Source organism: Halictus rubicundus, chromosome 1 (assembly GCF_050948215.1).
Source record: "Halictus rubicundus isolate RS-2024b chromosome 1, iyHalRubi1_principal, whole genome shotgun sequence".
In the NCBI taxonomy this organism is placed as follows: Eukaryota; Metazoa; Arthropoda; class Insecta; order Hymenoptera; family Halictidae; genus Halictus; species Halictus rubicundus.
The window spans coordinates 24,055,222-24,075,213 of NC_135149.1; the positions used below are offsets into that span (position 1 = coordinate 24,055,222).

Genomic DNA, 19,992 nt, shown 5'->3' on the forward strand with positions numbered 1-19,992 from the left:
ACTTCATACGATTATTCGAATGTACTCTTTATTTACACGAAAACTGTATTTACAAATATTATAAAGGTATACTAGTAGTTGAAGACTACATACACGTTTTTTTTTTATTGTTCATACACTGACTTGCACTTGAGACATTCATATATTTTCAAACTAAATGACACTCACATTTCTGATAATGTAACTAAAAGTTACTACACTTTTTATAAACACCTGTATTTTTGACATTTTTTAAAAATGCAATAATTAATGATAAAGCCGGCGTAGAAAAGGAAAAGATGATTTATATTGTATCCGTTTACAAATGGTGAAAAATAACTACTTTTTACCTAAATCGTCGTTTACCTTATATTACCAAGTCTGTTCTCGCATGTATACTGTCACTAATGTGTAGTTATATTTATAAGTAAATATAAAACTATGTCAAACATATTGAAAATGAAGAAAACGCATTTCATTTAATCTGACTCTGATCCTGAGCTCGCGTCTGACTCGTATTCTCCTATATTTATGGTGAATTTGTATTCCTGATCGCATCCCAAGTAAGCGTCGCTCATAAAGTACAAAGTATAGGAATGTTGTCCAGGAGCAGGTGCTACAAAATCAAGTTTAACCTTTGCTTTCTGTTGTAGCGTTAATCTCTTGATAGACAGCAGAGAATTGGTCTTTGGATCACCGATCACCACCCACCATCCCTCTTCGCGTTTCTGTGGGAAGAAAGGTGCCACGACTGGTCCAGTAACTTCATCTTCCCTTTCCAGCTGAACGATAACGTTCACTGTGCCACCGCTACGCAATTTATCTTTGTCCTGAACTTCATAGGACATTTCTATATTGGGATAACGATTACAGAACTTAGCAACGTCTGCCATTTGTGTTTCAGATAATTGCAGAAGACGATTTCTGTCATCGTCCTCCAGCTCCATTACATCAAATACAGTCTCCACCCCCTTATCAGTGCAACGTTTAATTGTTTCAGAAGTAAAGTGCGGCAATTGTTTTAAATAAGAATCCTTAGACCACATCGCTTGAGTGACCATTTGCGCCAGTTCCATAGCTGCAACCGCAGGTGCCAACCAACCAGACGAGCTAAGAACATCAACGCAAGCTTGTATCAACCTGACGGCTTTGCTTAACACCAACTCCGTATCTTTTTGCAGCTCCGGGCCGAGTTGTATTCGAGACAAATGCGCTTGCAGCAGAAGCTGTGCTTTCACATGAGGATCAGCCATCCTTGCGGCTTGTGGAGCGTGTGGGAGGCGTGCTGCTAAACTTCGCAACAAATTTTCTTCCCGTTGTCTAACGGGTACCGTTTCATATTCCGCGGCTGCTGAAATAATTTCCAGTAACCCTCTGATTTTGGTTTTATTGTTCAAAGAAAGGCTGAACAGTTCAATCGTTGCATAATTGATATAATAATAAGCAGCGATCATTCCAAGATTCAATGGCAATGTGTCCATTTCATCTTCCACGGCAACGCATTTAGCTTGTTCCAAATCACTCAGAGTACTCTCAACTAGTTCAGATAAATGATCGGATAAGTGCCTATGCGTAACACCTTGCAATCCGTAATAATTTGGATTTTGTGTGAGCCGTCTATACAAGAAAGTCCATGTAAGATAATCGACTGCGTCTTGTTTATTCTCGATCGTTTTTGTTACTATTTCCGCGTTAAAGTGATCGTGCAACCTGTGATCCAAATGACTCTCTACGGGCAGAGGTTCGTTCAAAAACTTCTTAAAGAAGTCTTTCTTTGAGCTCTGACAAAGGAGAACACATTTAGCATCGTCGTCCTCTAATGGTCGATTTGCACGAGCTACCATTTGCAAGACATCTGTGATAGGATAATCTTCGTAAGCGTGTGTCTTTCCATTGTAGCACTGGGTATCCATAACAACTACAAGATGACAGTTTATAGACAAATCCCAGCAAAGATCTCTTGTAACGATTGCAATTTGAATAGCGCCGCTATCGAAGAGCTGTTCAACCAGGCGTCGATCATCAGCTGATAATCCTTCGTGAAGATAAGCAGCCCCTTGTGAAAGTGTTTCCTTCAACGTCTTATCGGTCATTCTATCTAAGAATGGTTTAATATCTGCTTCCTCTGCATGGAAGAATCGAGAGGGTTGTCCTTCTGCTGCGGTAAAGGTCAATAAATCAATGGCTGTCAATCTAGCTTGACGGCGAGTAGGAACGAAAACAATAACTGGCTTGTGAGTAGCATATCGCAGTATTGCATTGTACACTGGCTTCGCCATAGCAGCTAATCTCGATGCATTATGAGTAATATTTATCCCTTGTACATGTAACTCTAAGGGTACAGGCCTAACCGACGGATGAAAATTGAAAGTTGCTGCGGCGGGTGCACCTAGCCACTGAGCTACATCTTTGGCGTCTGCGAGTGAAGCTGATAGTGCAATAATTCTGGTTGGTTTGTCCAACTGAGAAGAAATGTAACGAGCCCTCGAACATGCTATTTCTAACACAGGTCCTTCTTCGCCACCAATTAGTTGAAGCTCGTCAACGATAAAAAGCTGAATATTTTGCACGTTCTTTCTCTGCTTCCATCTTCGCGATAAGACGTCCCATTTATCTGCTGTTGTGATAATGATTTGTCCTTTGGCGAGCAACTTAAGATCCGTTCCCGTTTCACCAGTCAGTAAAACTACCTTTCTCCCCAGAAGTTGATTGAACTTCACCGACCAGTCAGCATAGACTAATTCTGCCAATGCTTCTTTGCTTACCATGTACACGCATCTACCTTCCGAGTTCTGAACTAGCAAACGCAATACTGCAAACTCTGCTACTGTTGTTTTTCCTGAACCTGTAGGTGCTCCGACGAAAACGTTGTCGTCTGAATTATAAACAGCATTGAACACTTGTGTTTGAATCGGATTAAATTGCGGAAATTTATCGGTATAGATACTTTCAAATTTGGAATTACGCAATGCGGTAATTGGAAGAGGCTGTAAATCGAGCAACTCGGTCGGTGGTAAATTCTTTTCTGGTAGAATCAAATGACGGAAACTAACGGGCAATTGAGTTTCCGCTCCAATCCATCTATCCGATACAACCCGTAAGAAGTATTGCGGTGGTAGAGGCTCGAATACTGGTACAAAAAATTTGATCAAGTGCTCGTCTATCGCGTATTTCGCTTTCAATAAGAAATATTCGTGATGTAGTATTACTTCAGAATCTACGTCTTCAACTAAAATCCAGAATGCCTCTGAAGCCCCATGCACCTTTTCATCCCACTGGAAGTCAGGTGTAATTGTTAGTTCTACTCTTAATGTAGAACGCGTTATCGGTTGAATATGCGTTGATAATTCTAACTTCGGGAACTGATGAATATATTTATGAATAGTTTTGCCCAATTTAGGTACTCGAATCAGTTCACCAATTTCATTCGGTCCAAGATCGTATAATCTCTCCCATGGAAAATTCTTCTTCTCTATTTTCTTTACGATTTCTTCTGGCATTTTACGGAATTGTCTTAGAGGGGACATCGATTGCCACATTCTTCTATCGATCATTTTGCACAATGACAAACACTTGTCAGCTAGTTGTGCCCAACCACGGAACAGAACAATCTCAAAAATTGCTCTCATTAATCTCGATGCGGACTGTGTAACAAAGACCATGTCCGACATAAGCGCAAATCCTTCTAGCTTCAGCTGAGAGATGTATGCTTGTAAAAGTACGTTAACTTTTGCACTTGGTTCTTCTATGCTTTCTTTAACTGGAATAGGTACTCTTTCCATCAACTTCTGTAACTCCAATTTTTCTTCTTCTCGAACGTTTATATGTTTAAATTCACCGGATAATGAAAACACTCGGAACAGTTCAATTTCACTTAATGTACGTTTCAACAACTGATTGTACGTGGACATTGTGTCATGCGTACAGTAATAATGTGATGCTATCCGACCTAATTCAGTGGCCTGGAAATTTCCTGATTTTCGATCGTATTTTATTAAACCGCTGCGATCCAGTCCAACTGCTGCGGAATGAATAAGATCAGCTCTGTGCAATTCAAGTAATGGATCCTCTTTTAACTTGTCATGGCTTATACCATACAGATTTGGACAACGAAGCATTCTAATGTATAAATAAGTGTATCCCACCCAGGTAACAGCATCTCTAATGTTTTGTATAGTACCTAAGACAATTTCAGCATTCAGCATGTCTGACATTTTACTGATTAGCTGCGACTCGATGGGCAGCTGCTGATTTAGGAGAGACAGATAATACTGGAGTTCGCTGTGATTCGTGATAAGAATGCCTTCACCTTTCGTGTCGTATTGCGGACGACCAGCTCTGCCCAGCATTTGCAATACGTCTAGGGCACCTAATTCAACCCATCTACCCTTTTCCGGATTATAAACCTGGGTTCCTTTAATGATAACTGTGTGCGCCGGTAAATTAACTCCCCATGCTAAGGTTGCAGTAGACACTAGAACTTGTATATGTCTATCAGCAAACAGATCTTCGACCAACGTTCGATCCACTCTCGTCATACCTGCATGATGAATGGCAAACCCGTAAGGCAATAAATCTTTAAGTTCTTGATTCTTGACTTGTTCAGCTTCTGTTCTTAGAACCTCCATGGATGCAGATCCTTCTCTAAGGAATTGTCCTAGTGTATCTTTTTCCAAGCACATGTCCCTAATAGCGCGTGCTGTTTTCCCAGTCTCTTTTCGTGAATGTACAAAAATGAGAACTTGATTTCTACCTGCGTGCTCCATTGTTTTCTCGTATACAATTTCATTCATTACTTGAAAACGTTTCAGTGCCTTTTTCTCTGTAATACCTATATATTGTTGTTCTAAAGCGACGGGTCTGAAACTATTGTCGAAATAAAATAAGCCTGTCTCTGGCTTTATACGTAAAAATGTTGCCACGTCTTGATAATTAGGTAACGTAGCTGAAAGACCGATTAACCTTACATCTTCCTGTGTTGTTTCAATGTTTCGAATTGTTCTAGCCACCAAAGCTTCTAAGACGGGACCTCTCTCGTCGTGTAATAAGTGGATTTCGTCAATAATGATCAATCTAACCAACGAAGTAAACGTTTTTTCGCCTCCTTTTCTTGTTATAATATCCCATTTCTCAGGGGTGCACACTATAACTTGTGTCGCAGCTATTTGTTCTCGCGTCAATTGATGGTCACCAGTTAATTCGGACACAGTTAAGTTATACGTGGACAATCGTTTACCGAATGTCCCAACCATTTCCTGTACCAATGAACGCATTGGTGCTACATAAATTATTTTGAACTCGTCGCTATTAATTGTGCCATCCGCATTTATATGCTTACCAATTTCACGCATCATACAGAGAAGAGCGACATTAGTTTTACCCGCGCCTGTTGGTGCGCAAAGCAATAAATTTTCATCACTCTCTAATGCAGTTTGATATAAACGGCTTTGAATTCGATTTAAAGTTTTGAAACCTTCGAACGCTGGTTGCACATATTTTGGTAATTGTTCAATGGGATGAAGTTTCTCACTGTCTGAAAATGGTTTCGGCTTCAACGCCGGAACATGTACCTCTTCATATCCTTTCCGTTGTTTTCTAAAGCTGCCATCAGGTAATTGACAGCGTTTGTTTGCCATAAAGTGGCTTCCTTGTGCAAATATAAGATCTTCTAAGTCTATCAGATTTCTTGTACCCTGAACCTGACCCCCAGGACCTCCAGTATCTTCATTTTCTTCCCTCCTTTTACGTTGCGCTCTTGCCTCCATTGTTTCATCAGCGTCATCGTCACCTTTGCCTGTATCCAACTGACGTAGAATTTTTGCCAATATGGGATCATCGTTCATTTTATTTCGAATCTTTTGCCGTTCGGATTCAGACTGTGATGATGCCAACATAGTACAGTATGCAATTGTATGCCTATATTTCTTCAGTTGTTTGATAAAATCGAAGCAGTCATAACCCAGTAAAAGTACTAACTGATTCTCACAGTCGCGATCATCACCAGCATCTTTCAAAACTGCTAATACTTCCGCAGCCCTTGCTTGTGAAACCATTGCATCATCATAAATTCTGCTTAATCTTCTCTGCAACCAGTATGCATCTATATCCAGTGGATGCAATGGCTTTTCTTTTTTCATTTCTTCTGCACTGCCCAGCTGAAAGTGAATTCAATAAATTCCGATTTCTATTTTTATTTTTATAAGACCATACAAATATTAATTTAAATTAGCTTCTTTTTAAAAATGATATACATTTTCTATACTCACATTTTCTGCATGAATAGCTCTATCATCATTAGCTTCTTCGCCTTCATCGCCCTCGTCATCATTTTCTCTGATCTCTCCATAAACATCTTCATCATCTTCTTCACTGCTTTCTTCGAATTGTACATTGATCCCGTATGTTTCATCGATGTTTTCTTCATTAGTAGTGTTCTTTTCATCACTTCCAAAGTCTGTTATCTTTTTCCCAAGATTCACCAGCAGTGCAAATCTTTCTTCTGCTAACAAACCTAACAGCAACTCTGTCTCCTTCTTTTTCTCTTTTTCTTTAAGTTTGTCATTTTTTAATACTGCCAGTACTTCATCAGCAGCACCACACAGAATATCTCGTGGTTGATCTCCTAAAGCTTCTTGAATAAAACTTAGTAATACTTCATATGTTTGCCGTGTCTCTTGTGTTTTTGGACGGTAAACAATACCAACCATTTCATCCACTCCTTCAGAAAGCAATGTTGCACCCTTCATTCGGGCAAAATCATATTGTGCTTCATCTCGCTTTTGCCGCCTATCAAATAAAAAAATTATTATACAGATCATTTTTATAAATTTTACAAACATTATACAAATAATGTATTATCATACACGCATTGACATAAAATTTAAGTACACATAATTCATCATAGTACCATAAGTACTCGCTCATTGGACAATGTGATTGCCAGAACCTACTGTGTTCAAAGTTGTTTGAAAACTACAATATTTACTTGACTTTTCGTTCTTCTGCTTTTCCTGGCTTAGTACGTTGTGCTCTGTCACCCATTCGTGTCCCATCAAGTTTTCCCACGAGGGACATAACCTCGCCAGTAGCTTCATCTCTACTGCGTCTTTCTATTAACCGTACATCCGCTTGTAAAACAAGATTAGAATTCTGAAAAAGCAACCGTACATAACACATACAGTATAGAACAACATGAATTATAATAACAATGATTCCATTATCACTGTGTTCAGTATAATAATTGCATATATAATAATGGTATAATAGAAATGCATATTGAATTACAATATTCCAATGCAAACAGATATATAAACATACTTACAGCTTTATATTCATACTGCAATTGCCTCGCTGCAGCATCAGCCATGGTAGCTTCCTGTACACAGAGAACTAGCTGTGAAACTTATGTAAAAAAGTGGTTTCCCGCATACATAGACCGCAGATTATTTTACCTGTTCAAAAAGATCTAACACAAATAATACGCAACGCCTTCTGAACTTTGCACACGATTATATGTATACACTTTCATAAATATTATGTTTCCATAACCTCCTCGAATTCATTACATTCATAGATGGGGCATAAACATTATAATTCTATACATAATCTACCTAGAAAGTTAGCAAGTGGTCGCATAATAGAACCATCACTGATGCGTTCCCCAAAACATCCATATCTAAACACAGTGTAGTACACTTGTATACACATGCGCATATTGAATACGACGCACGCGCACTTGAATACGAAATTTGAATTTATGATGGCATGAATGAACTTTTATACGGACGCATGCGCATTGACAATTGTTTACTGAAAACCGCGGTCTTTCGCTTCTGGTGAAAACGTTTGTAACACCCCTGCGACTGTAAATAAACAAACTTTATAAGAAAATGACAGAATTTCAACATCTAGAAGATGCTATTGAAAAGTTAAATAAAAGTATCTCCAATTTTTGTGTTGGAGCGGATTCGCTGGACGATTACAAACCTGTCGAAGATAGGATAAAAAATATGAGAGATTCGTTAACACAATTAAGTGCCAAGTTAATTATGCTTAAAGCACATACAAAATTTCGTATGTATATAAACTACTATATGAGTAAGAAACGTACAATTTCAATATGTAACAATAATTTGCTTCGACCTTGTAGTAAAAACAAAAGACATGACAGGGGAAGTCAAAGCAGACACAGTAACGAAGTTGCATGAAGCAACATCAGAATCTCTTTTAAATAACAAAGCAATTAAGTTGTGCCTCCATTCTTATGCAATTCAACGTATCCTGAAAGGTGAGGAAGGTGATCAAGATAAGCAAATGTAAGAAGCTTCAGTTTCCAAATAGTGGAACAAAATTTTTGTTGATACTTGACATTGAATTGTGCTAATATTTTATTTCAGAAAAATTGATGCCTGCTTTCGTAAATTATTTAACGTTAATGATGAAATGTTGACAATACAGAAGGACATTGACGAAACAGTGCAGAAACAATTGGATTTAAAGATTGAATGTCAAAATATGCTATATCAACATAGAAAGTTTCTAGATGAACAAACAGAAATACGAAATAAAAAGTTAGAAGAAACAAACAGTGAAGTTGCAAGGTACAAACCTCTTCAATAAATCTTGCTATAAATTACCTCTCATTAGATTATAGTTTTATGAAGCATTATAAATTCATTCATTAAATTTTTACTGATGGTTGAATTTCCATTTCAGAAATAAGAAGAATGTAATGAAGAGACTGGATAAAATAAATATAATGAAGAAATTGATAGTAAATATGATTGGTGCTTCTAGCCACTTGCTTATGCAAGAACCAATGCTGGTGAAGATGTTAGAGAAACACAAAGACTTGATTAGTATAGATACAATTTCAAAAATGGCCCAAGACAGTGCAGAAAATTAAAGTAGACAAAAAAAGTTAATGTAACTAACTTGTCTGGCTCAGGAATGGCACATTTTTTTTTTTTTTGTTAATAATACCGTTCTAATTTGTGTTACGAATCTGTGTTGTGTACACTGCCATCAGTATTAAATAGATTAAAGCGATCCATGCCATCAGTATTAAATAGAGTAAAGTTATAAATAATTTTAATCGTTTACGGAATAATAATGAAACAATATAGTTTTTATAATTTTTATTATTTAAGACGTTTATATAGATAGTTAACAAGTAAACAATTCTTCATGTTGTAACTATTAGCTAGAGTCTCAATCAAGTTAATGACAATATAACATGTGAGAAATTCGCCTAAGTAGTTCTAATATTACAGATAAAGGAAACTATTTTAGTCTAAGTTAAATTCGAGGGATGTAAAACAGTTTTCTGCGATCAACAATGTCCTCTAGTAACCGCAAATCTGGTAAAACTGGTGGAAGCTCAATATGAGTATTAGACCAAGTGTTTTGAGCAAAAGGTTTGGCATACGGCAGTTTTTTGTTGCTGTTACTTGGTGTATAATATGATTCTGTCGATGTAGATTGTGGATAATATGGATCATATTCTAATTCTCTCGGTATTAATGGTTTCAATGATAAAGTCAAAGCATATATAGGAATCTCTGTGGTTGTATTTGGTGCAGCAGTACTAATTTCAGTTGAAGATATTTTTGTTATCTTTTGGATGGAATTTAAAGTTTCCACATAAGGATGATTTCTATTATTGTTAAAAGACCATTGTGGCACACCTGAAGAAGCTTTCATAGTCTGATTATCATTTTTTATATTCTGTTGATTTCTAACACTCTCAGAAAATGTTTGTATTGGTAATCTTAGAAAATTATGCAAAGTAGTATTTGTTTTCTTATTAAAATGATCTTCTTGATTGAAGTTTTTATTTTCATTGAGTCTATTGTTGTTATTAAAAGTTCGACTTGCTGTAGACAAATTTTCATTTGTCCTTAATACAAACTGTTGATTTTGAGATTTTTCAGTTTGTGGAGAAAAAAATTTCATTGTATTGTCCACGTTAACATCCGTTTCATTGAAGATTTTTGGAAATCTACGTAAATTCAACGTAAATCCATGTTGCATAACATTATGCGTGGCTCTTGATTGTGTATCTCTTGATAGTTGAAAAAAGTATTGACAATTATTATTATCCATTGACCCATTTCTACAAGAAGGGTCATTGTGCTTACTTTTCACACTTTCTGTATTAAATGGAATAGTTTCTTCACAGTTAACAAGATGGGCATGATCACATATTAAAGCATCTTGTCGAAAGGCAGTTTCCTCTGGGCAACGATAAGTGAATTTATTTCCATATTCGTCACAAGTATGATATATTTTACATCTGGCGTCAACATCAGCATAAAATCCAGCAGTTTTATCCAAACATGAAAAATTTGTCTTGATTGCAGTAACAATTTTCTGTAAAATATACATATAAAATATGTAATAGTTATTTTTAAAAATGTGATAAATATGCTCACATAAAACTATTCTGGTGAAACAGTTTCAATTTTTCATATGAAATAAAATTTTTCATAAAAATATTTTTTTAATAATTATTACCGTTCATATTATTGCATTATACTTGTTACAAGAACTTGTTTTCGTTACTAAAATGCGGACGTTGTGCAAATATAAAAATAATTATAAGATACTTGATGGAATTACAGAAAATATAATAAAACTTAGTTTTATTTTATTTGAAACGATCTAGTTATTATGTTCCGTAATTTAAATATGCATACACTAATTAAGAAATGACTATCCTTAAACATCCAAGTACTTGTCTATGATTGACAAAAATATAGATAAACAAATAATATATTTAATATATTGAATTTTCAATCCAATAAAAGACAGAAAAAATCTTGACTTATTTCAGAATGATTAAATTTTTTTAAACTTTCCGATATAAAAACAAAAAGGATAACGAAAATAACAAAGAATTTTTTTTTACTGTTACTAAAATTAAATAGAAATTAATGAAATATTTAAAAAAATATCTATAGATTTTTTAAAGGATAAATTACCTTGTATTTATTTGTCAAATCGAATGTTATTTAATAAATTTGTATACTTCGTGATACTTACTGACATTTCCCAACTTGTGTGTACAGCAAGAAACGTATACATGAATGATATTTGGGGTATTCGATTTAGGTAAATCATCATGATAGTAAATTATAGTAAAGATCAAATATAATCTTGCACTAATGCAATTGATGTTACTAGTGTACTTTGAGATGTGCACATTCTTCATTGAACTAGTTAAAGTGAAAGTGAAGATGAACTTAGAATGCTGATTCGGCCTGTCTCAGTCGTCTCCGGTCCCCACCATGAATCTCCTTTATGTGCGAATTTTCTTGCATAATGCAGTTTTTCTTTAATTATGCTATTTATATTTTCCTACAATTAGCGCTCCTTTAAGAAATTGAACAATGAACAATTCAATAGATACCAAATCTTCGATATTTTGAAATAAGATAACAATTTTAATGATCTGTTCCGATATTGAATATTACAATAGATCTTTATTCATTCAGTTCATTGCACTTTGAGTTGAATAATTTTATCGATATAAATGATTGATGAAAAAATGTATGTTAAATATTTTTGTATTTCTACCAGTTCTACTTAATTTAGTTATATTTAAATATATGGGAACGTTATTTCACGTAAGAAGAAGTGCTCACATATTTTGAAATTTGAAAATTCGAGTAGAGTACGCATGTCAGTAAGTAAGCGCGTCTGTTCAAGACTTGCCAATTCTACTTTTTACAAATACGAATGCGCGCGAACCTGATGAATTGTCAAATTTGATTTTCTAGACGAAGCCTCGGACAAAAAATTTCATCTTAACATGAATTTTTAATAGAAAATTCTCAAAATGAATGAAAAAACTATGCGAGAAAATTGCTGCGAGACAGTAGTTTTGCGTGTTGTTTTCACCCCCTGCATAAGGATGTTTGCAAATCAAAAATAAGCTCCAATTATTTTGCTAAAAATTATATGAACATTTTATGAAACTTGATATGTAACGCTTAATTGACGTTGTTTATATGTAGACGTATGTCACCCGTAAAAATCGGTAGAAGCCTGTGCAGTCAAAATTTTTTGAATTCATATCTTTAAATTAGACGACCTCGACGTTTAACACACAGACAGTGTTGCTACTTTTATGTAGAAATTGGAAACGCTGGTAAGCGCGGTAATATTTGAAATTTGGAATTCTTTTTTTTCAATTATCTGTTTTCATATATGTATAGATGTAGACTATGATAAATTTGTCGTAAAATATTTCCAATTTTTCCGGAAAAAATAAATGTATCATAATAACGTAGGTAATTTATTATAGAGTAATTAGATTTTTAATATTCATTTGTACTTTAAGAGAATTTCGTTCATAATATTTTATTTGTGCATCGTTTCCCCATTAGTACATATTAATGTTGCAGAATCTTCGAGGATGATGAAAATTCGAAGCTTGTTATTGACAAAACATTTTGCTTACGTCACAAAACATACTGGCATAAGATTCAGACAGGCAGACGCCGTTTTTTGCACTCGAGAGGTAAGAATCGGTATAACTATGTATATTTTGTATTCGGCGGTGTTTGTGTCGGTCAATGCACCAATCAAACGTCGTAGCTATGCTACCTCTTTCGCGCCTTGCGCATTTGCTGGGTCAGAAGTAAGCCATGTGTATGCAGAACTGTGGTTCTGACCAATTTAAAGAAGTCTTTACGCATAGTTGCACCATGACTGCGTTTGAAAAGCTCTAGTTTCTTTTAATAAACACAGTTAAGTGTTTGATATATTATTCATAAGAATCTTGAATAATTACATATTAGAGGGACTTGTATAAACGATCTTTTTACTTATTTTTTATTAGTTATAATGTTTGTACTGTATGTATCTGTTACCGACTTTTTATACTCATAAATGCTGTTTACCATTTTCAAGCAAATAATAACATGAAGAATACGAACGAAAGTATTAACATTTAATATGATAAAAATGTTAGGTAGCAAAACTATGGCACATACAAAGATAACTAAAGTAAGAGAAGATGATTTTCTTGAATGCTTCCTATACCCAGAAATTTGTTATACACAACCTCCAGAGACAATAACAGAGGAAATACTTTTACAAGAAATCGCAAAATATAATGAAGAAATTGCACCGTTTTTGGAAGGCTATATCTGGCACAGTGCTAGTTTAACGCTACGTCCTAGGACAAAGCAAGCATTATTACTAGAAAAACTGGTAGAGAACTCATCTACTGTTGAAGGTAATATACTGCATTAAGATTGAGCATTTTATGGATTCATTAGATATTTGAATGTAATATTTTTATCTTTTTCTTTTCTAGAATGTGATATATTACCCCATGTTTACATATCATTACACTTTGACGAAGATATAAGCGACGAATGGTTTACAGTGTTTCTTATATTTAAACTTACACAGAAATTTGATGGACTAATTGCTAAAGTAGTTGACTCTGATGGAGAATTTTTATTAATCGAGGCTGCAAATGTATTACCGTCATGGGCTAATCCAGAAACATGTGAAAATCGTGTATATATTCATAACGGAGATTTACATATAGTCCGTGAAAAATATAAAACATTCCTTGACTTATTAAATAATGTTCAACAAAGTCCGTATCTGTCTAAAGCGTCTGAGAAAATACAAAATGCTTTACAAAAAAGAATAAACAGTTATCCGAATGAAATTGAGAAAAGGCATCATAAGACCAGAGTCTTTTTACCGGAGAAAGCAGTTTCAATGCTTTATCAAGAACCAAGACTTGTTGCACCAGCCATTAGGACTATTTGTCATTCTGACCCACTTGAGAGAAAAGTAATAACTCGGTATCATAGCTTAGACCAATATAAATTTACTTTAATTTCTTTTACATGTTATATGTATTACAGGTCTGTCGTGCCATGAGATATTTCCCTCCTGAACAGCGAATTATGGTTAATGTAAAAATGACTAAATGTTTATATGCAATGGCAATGCATTGCCGATACACAGGCGATCCAAGAACAGGCTGGAATATACCGCCAACAAACTGTTCAAAGTACAATGCACATATTCTTGGTGTGAAGATAGCGTGTGGTTTAGAAATGTTAGTTGCTCATGCACATGAACAACGTAGACATAGAGTAAAAGAAACCGATAATGACTCTGATCAATTGAACATCAATGAATATGCTCTAAATGCATATTTAGCACGTTTAGAAGCTAGTGGCTACTTTAGAGATCTGTTAAAAGGCAGTCAAGAGTATGAGAAGCTTCTGAACACAGCGAAAGATTATTATTTACAACATTTACATTCGTTTAATTCTGTTACAAATAATGTTAAAAGTGACGCAGAGAAAGTTTTAGAAGCATGGGAAAGCATACAGTCTAATGATATTGATCTGCATGGTAATTCCCTTATCATTCATATTAATAGAGTTCCATTAATGTTCAATTATTGTTATACTATATTTTGTATGCAGTGCACGATGAAGCTGCGTTAAGTCCCGCGGATAGCGACAGTTGGTTAAACGTAGATCCAGTACAATTAGAAACATTCTTAAACGAACAATGGGGAAATGTTAAAAACAAAAACCAAAAGCAAGAACCACTGAGTCTTCGGGAGAAAGTACAATCGTTCTTCAATCATACCAGTGATATTGATGGTGTTCAACTTTTAGAGTATGTTACTATTTTTATTACAAATTTCATTATTTAATTGTATTATACGGTACATTTAGTTATACTATGTTATATTCAAAATGTTTCTTCCATTTCTGATCTTGTATGACCTTGGAGGTCATTGTATCATATACAAATGAATTTGTCTTGACACACGCTTTCATGTGATATAAAAAATATAGCATTCCATTTAAAAAATTGAAGGTCACCTTCATGTCTAAAAAAAAGTGCAAACACAAAAGAATTACATATGCCATTACGTTGCTTGGAAAAAATTGTATCACTTTGTCGTCTTTCATGTTTTTCTAATCTATATTATTTGCAAGAAAACGCTGGCTAGTAATAGCGTGAACACCCTGCATAAATCATAATTTGTATGTTTCTTTAGGGATCGTTCTGTGGAAGCTGATATAATGCATGATCCAGAAGATAATGGAAAAATTGAATTTGATGCGGACATATTTGATTGTACACTGCAAGGTATATTGGATTTAGTTGTTCCAGGAAGTGAAGGGGAGTTTGAAGGAAGTTCAGAAGGGTCCTTAGGTGAAGATGATGAAGATAAGGGTGGTGAAATGGATAAGTATATGCGCCTATTAAATTCGGAATTACAATCTGAAATGGTTAAAGATGAAAGATTCGAGACAAGTACAAATTCTGATAGAATAGAGGAAAACTTAATGAAAAGTATTAAAGAAGAGGCAGGTGGTTCAGGACCAACTGGAAATATAATTGGCGGACCTGTTCGTCGGTTTATGCATTTACAGCTACAATCGCCTACCGCTGTACCTCCTGATTTACAAAGTTAATGATATCGATTCTATAAGATATTAATAAGTGTTGATAGGTCTAAATTCTCTTTGTTGACCAGTTCAAGATAAACTAAAGCTATCCGTCAGTTGAGAAAAAATATCTATTAATAAATTCTATTAACAGAATGACTCATATCTACATGTAGGTACAATATCAATAAATAAGAGTACTTAATACGAAATTATAATAAAAAGATTATAGTTCCAGAATTATTCTTAAAGTCAACAAATAATACTTCTTTCATTATATATCACACTTTGTATTTTTAGAGATTAACACAACTAACATTTTTTTATACACGCAATTTAGTTTTATGTTAACGGTTAGCTTATAGAAGTATATTGAATCACATAATTGAATAATAGTAATGTAAAAATGCATCCATTTATTCATGTATAATTATGTACATACAAATTAATAAAGTATCCTTACATGATAGAATTATTTCATTTTTTTAACGTTGAATGAAACCATTTTGGCGCTTTTGTTGTATTGTCATCTAGTTTCTTAGTAGCAGTTGTATTATGACTGGATTTGCTATTTGCTTTAGACGAAGCAATGTCGGTTTTAATTGTTTTATTTTGAGGCTTCAGCATGGACTTTCTGAATCAAAAGTTGATACAACAAATAAGAATGTGTAGTATACAGGTAACATAATTGATCACTTACCTAAATTTAGTAACTTGAATTTCAATTTCTTTAGGATCTACAGTTTTTTCTTTAATCTCTGGTTTTAGAAGTGATGCTCCAGAATAATAAACTATAGCAGAAGGAACCAAGTACTCGTCAATTAAGTGTTTGCTAGGATCCAAAATGTGTTTCGGTGGTGCAGTAACTGTTGAGAAAAATTAAATAGTTAATATTCTTTTTAAGATATACATACTATACTAGCATAAAAGTGCAGTAGAGCTAGGATATATTAATTATAAGAAATCGCTATACATACAAATAGTAAAATCACTATTTGGGTCATCCAAATAATCTTTTATAAAATCTTTTATCGTTTGTACTGTTTCCATTGGCTGAAATACACCTTGAAGCACAAACTGGTCTGGAAATTGTACACGGATAATGGATTTAAAGTATTTGTTTAATTTAGACGACATTTCTTTTTCGTGTTTCTCTTCACGCAAAACATTCGTTAAAAGAGGAGCTTCCTCTAACTCTTCTCTGCGACGTTTGGCATCTCGCATTAACACTTTTGCATCTTCGACTGTTAATTCATAGAAACTGTCCGGGAATTCATCTCTGGATAATGCTTGAACCATAGCCTGATTGAATACCAAAGCATTCCTTTCACCTAACTGTAAAAAAGAATTACAAATACTTTTGTAATGTACAGCACAAAAAATTAGTTAACTGTACGATAATTATGAAATGTTACGTAACATTCTGTAAACAGACAAATATAAATTCACTAATAATGAAATTAATAAATGACACAATTGTCATTCTAACCAGTTCTTTTTCTATTATTCTAGCATAAATCCTACACTAGAAATATAATATTACATTACAAGCACCATTGTGGATATTCAGAAATCAAGAAGTGTCATTATATAATTCAAAATCATTTTCATCAATTTCTTCAATACTCCATCATAGACAAAAAACATTTATAACTGAAAAAGAGATGTATTTCCGGACTTACGTTTATGCGAATTTCTTCATCCTTAGAAGTAGTAAAATACACTACCAAACTTTGATCTGTTCACCTATTTCGTGACGAACCTACTGTAGTAAACACATAGTGGCTAACAAGAATATTTGATTAAGATATTCCAACAATGGTGCTCTTCAACATCCTATCTTCATGGTACCAAGAAAAACTTACAAAGTCTATTTCATGTGTATCCATTAATTCATCTTCAGTATTTGATTCTGTTACAACTGTATTAATATCGGTGCAACGATCTACACTTGTTGACGGTACTAACTCGTTTTTTTCTATTAAAGCTTTAGTTTCTGCATTTTCTTTGGTTTTAACATCTTTCATAGTATCTTCTACAACCATAGGCTCTACTGTTTTAGTAGTGTTTACAGAGGATTCGGTTTCATTATTTTTATCACTCGTTTTCAAGGTCTCACAAGTTGGGGTACTTATTTCTTCAGGAATTCGATGTAACAATCGTACTACAGCTTTACCATGCGTAAGTCCTAATGAGATTAAAGTTGTATCCTTCAAAGCTTGTGTTCCAAAAACCTGAAATTAATGGTGCACACATTGTATCACAAAAGTCATAACTTCGAAGTGTATGGATCAGGATTTGTCCAGAACAATGACAAAAATACATTCATTAAAGTAATGGACTTTTTGCACATTTGCCCATATAATCAGTTAGGTAATAAATATTTGCCTACCTCACGATGCATGTACGTTAAAACTGTTTCATCAAGTTCTTGACCAGGATATGCTTGCAATATAACTTCTGCTAACGTTACATCAGGCAAAAATTCCTTCACTACTCGTTCTCCTTGTTCAGATTGTACACACACTGTGACAGTTGATTTAGAACGCATTTTAGTACATGGTACCATTTCTAATAGAGCATTGTTTGGTATCACAGTGAATCTTAATATTGTATTAATGTCTAATACCTGATTACGGTATCTGAAAAGTAAATCAACTGTTACGGTCAGTTCAAGTTTTATAAAGTTTTATATTTAATATTGATTGATTTCGTATTTAATATTTACTTAAGATCATATTCATCTATGTTATGTCCGTGTTTCTTACATACTTCCTCCAAAACCTAAAAATAATAATTTTGATTTAACATAAGAAGCTGATAACAGTCCTACATAACATGTCATTTAACGGCTAAAACACCGTTTTAGGTTTGCAAATACCATACTTGAAAGATTGTGGTGTTTGGTGTAGTTTTAACATTTTGTCTGCGCCCATTCGGCGCAAGTACAGTAACGCTCTTAGCTGCCATAATATAAATGTTGCAATTTTAACTGTTAATAGAAAACAACATTAGAAGTCGGAATGTCTGTTCCACCCGGCTCAATTCAGTTCAATTTATTGAAAGTCACCAGCGAAAATGATAGCTCCTCTTGTATTTTGATATTCAATGGTTGTTTTGCAATGACAGGCTCGAAGTATAATAATATTGGATTCGAAACACTTTTTTTGGAACCTTTGAGTTTTATGGGTGGCTACATACAGACAGTGTTGCCGTTTTTGTGTGCAAAAAATTGAAAACGTTAGAAAGCGAGGAAATATCACAGACGAGGTATAGGAGTAGACCAATCGCCATACAGGGTTTCGTGTCTCATGATCTGAAATACCGACATCGTTAACAACGACTAGATTTCTTACACCCTCTACTATGACGAACGATAAATGTTGCAACTAGATCCATGAGAAATGATTTCCATGATTTAACATAAATTTTTCATCTATTTTGTGTAGTTAATTACAAATATTCCCGTTAGATGTCGCTTACATTTCTTTTTTGTGATGGTAAATTTGTAATTTTTGAATGAGGGAATTGTGCCGGGTTTGTTATTTCAATTCACCGCCAAGTTTGATATTCTTTTTCATTTTTGTTATGTAAAACTTATTGGTTGATAGAGTGCTTATGAGAAATTGTGATTTATTTATGTTGATTTATTCTCTTGTGAAGGCTGCCATATAAATTGTGCTACATGCAGAAAAAAGAAGGTAATTCGAAGAAAACATACGTTCTAATTGTTTGTTGCAATATCAATTTTGCCACCATATAATTCTGTATAGCGACATTTTAACCCTGCGAAGTAGGCATGTAAGGATAACTTTTCTCATTTTTATAATCCCTATGTTATTAGCGATAACGTACTCAGTGGGAGGTTGTTATGTTAGATGAAAAAAGAAATATTTTTTTAAAGAAGATTAGGTGTGGAACATAGTAAAGTTAATAGAAAACATGATCGTTTTGTTATGAGGATGGTATAACCTCAGAAAAGTCGCAGGTGGATTCAATTATTACTACAATAAACAGCAGAAATACTTAACAATTTATAAGACATACTTGAGCAGTGCAACTTTTACATTGAGCATTATACTTCTTAAAATAAACGATGTATTTTTCGTAATTTTATTCAATTTATGCACCCATTAACTGATAGACAGATAAATAAAATAATTATTAAAAGAAATGGTAAGTTTTGATAAAAAAATGTATATTCTATTATGTTCTAAGTACCCTTTTAACATAATTAAGTTATGTAAATCTAAGTCAAACTACTGACAATAATATCCTGTCTCTGATAATTGCCTCTATAAAGTTAATTAAACATTTCTCTATAAATTGGAAAGGTGATGGAATAGAAGGAAGGATGGTTGGTTCCGTAAGTTTCTGGTGATTCTTTAATTTGAAATCAATGCATCTGTTCGAAGGCTCACCAGTCATGTCCATTTTTGATTGGTGAGTAATGAACCGGAACATGAGCAAATCCAGTACATTAGAGCAACTCCATAAGGCATACGCCAGTATTAGTGTGTCTTCGACCCCCTGATGAATCTAGCTGCAATGCTTGTGAAACATTAGG

At 34.2% G+C, this 19,992-nt stretch overlaps 5 protein-coding genes across 6 annotated transcripts; 2 read left to right on the plus strand and 3 right to left on the minus strand.

Annotated features, from left to right (window-relative positions):
• Positions 1–9: 9 nt before the first annotated feature.
• L(3)72ab (U5 small nuclear ribonucleoprotein l(3)72Ab) lies at positions 10–7,584 on the minus strand. Its single transcript, XM_076795294.1, has 5 exons — positions 7,431–7,584; positions 7,301–7,354; positions 6,965–7,128; positions 6,246–6,765; positions 10–6,134 (listed from the first exon to the last, which is right to left on the minus strand). The coding sequence occupies exons 2-5, from the start codon at positions 7,343–7,345 to the stop codon at positions 459–461; spliced, it is 6,405 nt and encodes a 2,134-aa protein (XP_076651409.1). The 5' UTR covers positions 7,346–7,354; positions 7,431–7,584; the 3' UTR covers positions 10–458.
• Positions 7,585–7,802: 218 nt separating this feature from the next.
• LOC143360093 (uncharacterized) lies at positions 7,803–8,892 on the plus strand. Its single transcript, XM_076798690.1, has 4 exons — positions 7,803–8,052; positions 8,129–8,294; positions 8,376–8,579; positions 8,695–8,892. Exons 1-4 carry the CDS (start codon positions 7,869–7,871, stop codon positions 8,882–8,884), a joined length of 744 nt encoding a protein of 247 aa, XP_076654805.1. The 5' UTR covers positions 7,803–7,868; the 3' UTR covers positions 8,885–8,892.
• A 158-nt stretch (positions 8,893–9,050) lies between these two features.
• LOC143360022 (uncharacterized) lies at positions 9,051–11,215 on the minus strand. Its single transcript, XM_076798580.1, has 2 exons — positions 11,023–11,215; positions 9,051–10,350 (listed from the first exon to the last, which is right to left on the minus strand). The coding sequence occupies exons 1-2, from the start codon at positions 11,101–11,103 to the stop codon at positions 9,277–9,279; spliced, it is 1,155 nt and encodes a 384-aa protein (XP_076654695.1). The 5' UTR covers positions 11,104–11,215; the 3' UTR covers positions 9,051–9,276.
• A 1,336-nt stretch (positions 11,216–12,551) lies between these two features.
• On the plus strand, positions 12,552–15,818 carry Ecd (ecdysoneless cell cycle regulator). Of its 2 annotated transcripts, XM_076795374.1 has the most exons (6): positions 12,552–12,731; positions 12,956–13,222; positions 13,304–13,797; positions 13,872–14,370; positions 14,445–14,643; positions 15,032–15,818. In XM_076795374.1, exons 2-6 carry the CDS (start codon positions 12,967–12,969, stop codon positions 15,450–15,452), a joined length of 1,869 nt encoding a protein of 622 aa, XP_076651489.1. In that variant the 5' UTR covers positions 12,552–12,731; positions 12,956–12,966; the 3' UTR covers positions 15,453–15,818. The 2 variants fall into 2 exon arrangements, with proteins under 2 accessions (XP_076651489.1, XP_076651479.1); XM_076795364.1 differs by having other exon boundaries at positions 12,552–13,222; positions 15,032–15,817.
• Positions 15,819–15,821: 3 nt separating this feature from the next.
• LOC143358325 (tether containing UBX domain for GLUT4) lies at positions 15,822–18,531 on the minus strand. Its single transcript, XM_076795386.1, has 7 exons — positions 18,312–18,531; positions 18,154–18,209; positions 17,818–18,067; positions 17,291–17,659; positions 16,403–16,760; positions 16,126–16,291; positions 15,822–16,059 (listed from the first exon to the last, which is right to left on the minus strand). The coding sequence occupies exons 1-7, from the start codon at positions 18,393–18,395 to the stop codon at positions 15,903–15,905; spliced, it is 1,440 nt and encodes a 479-aa protein (XP_076651501.1). The 5' UTR covers positions 18,396–18,531; the 3' UTR covers positions 15,822–15,902.
• Between the last annotated feature and the right edge of the window lie 1,461 nt (positions 18,532–19,992).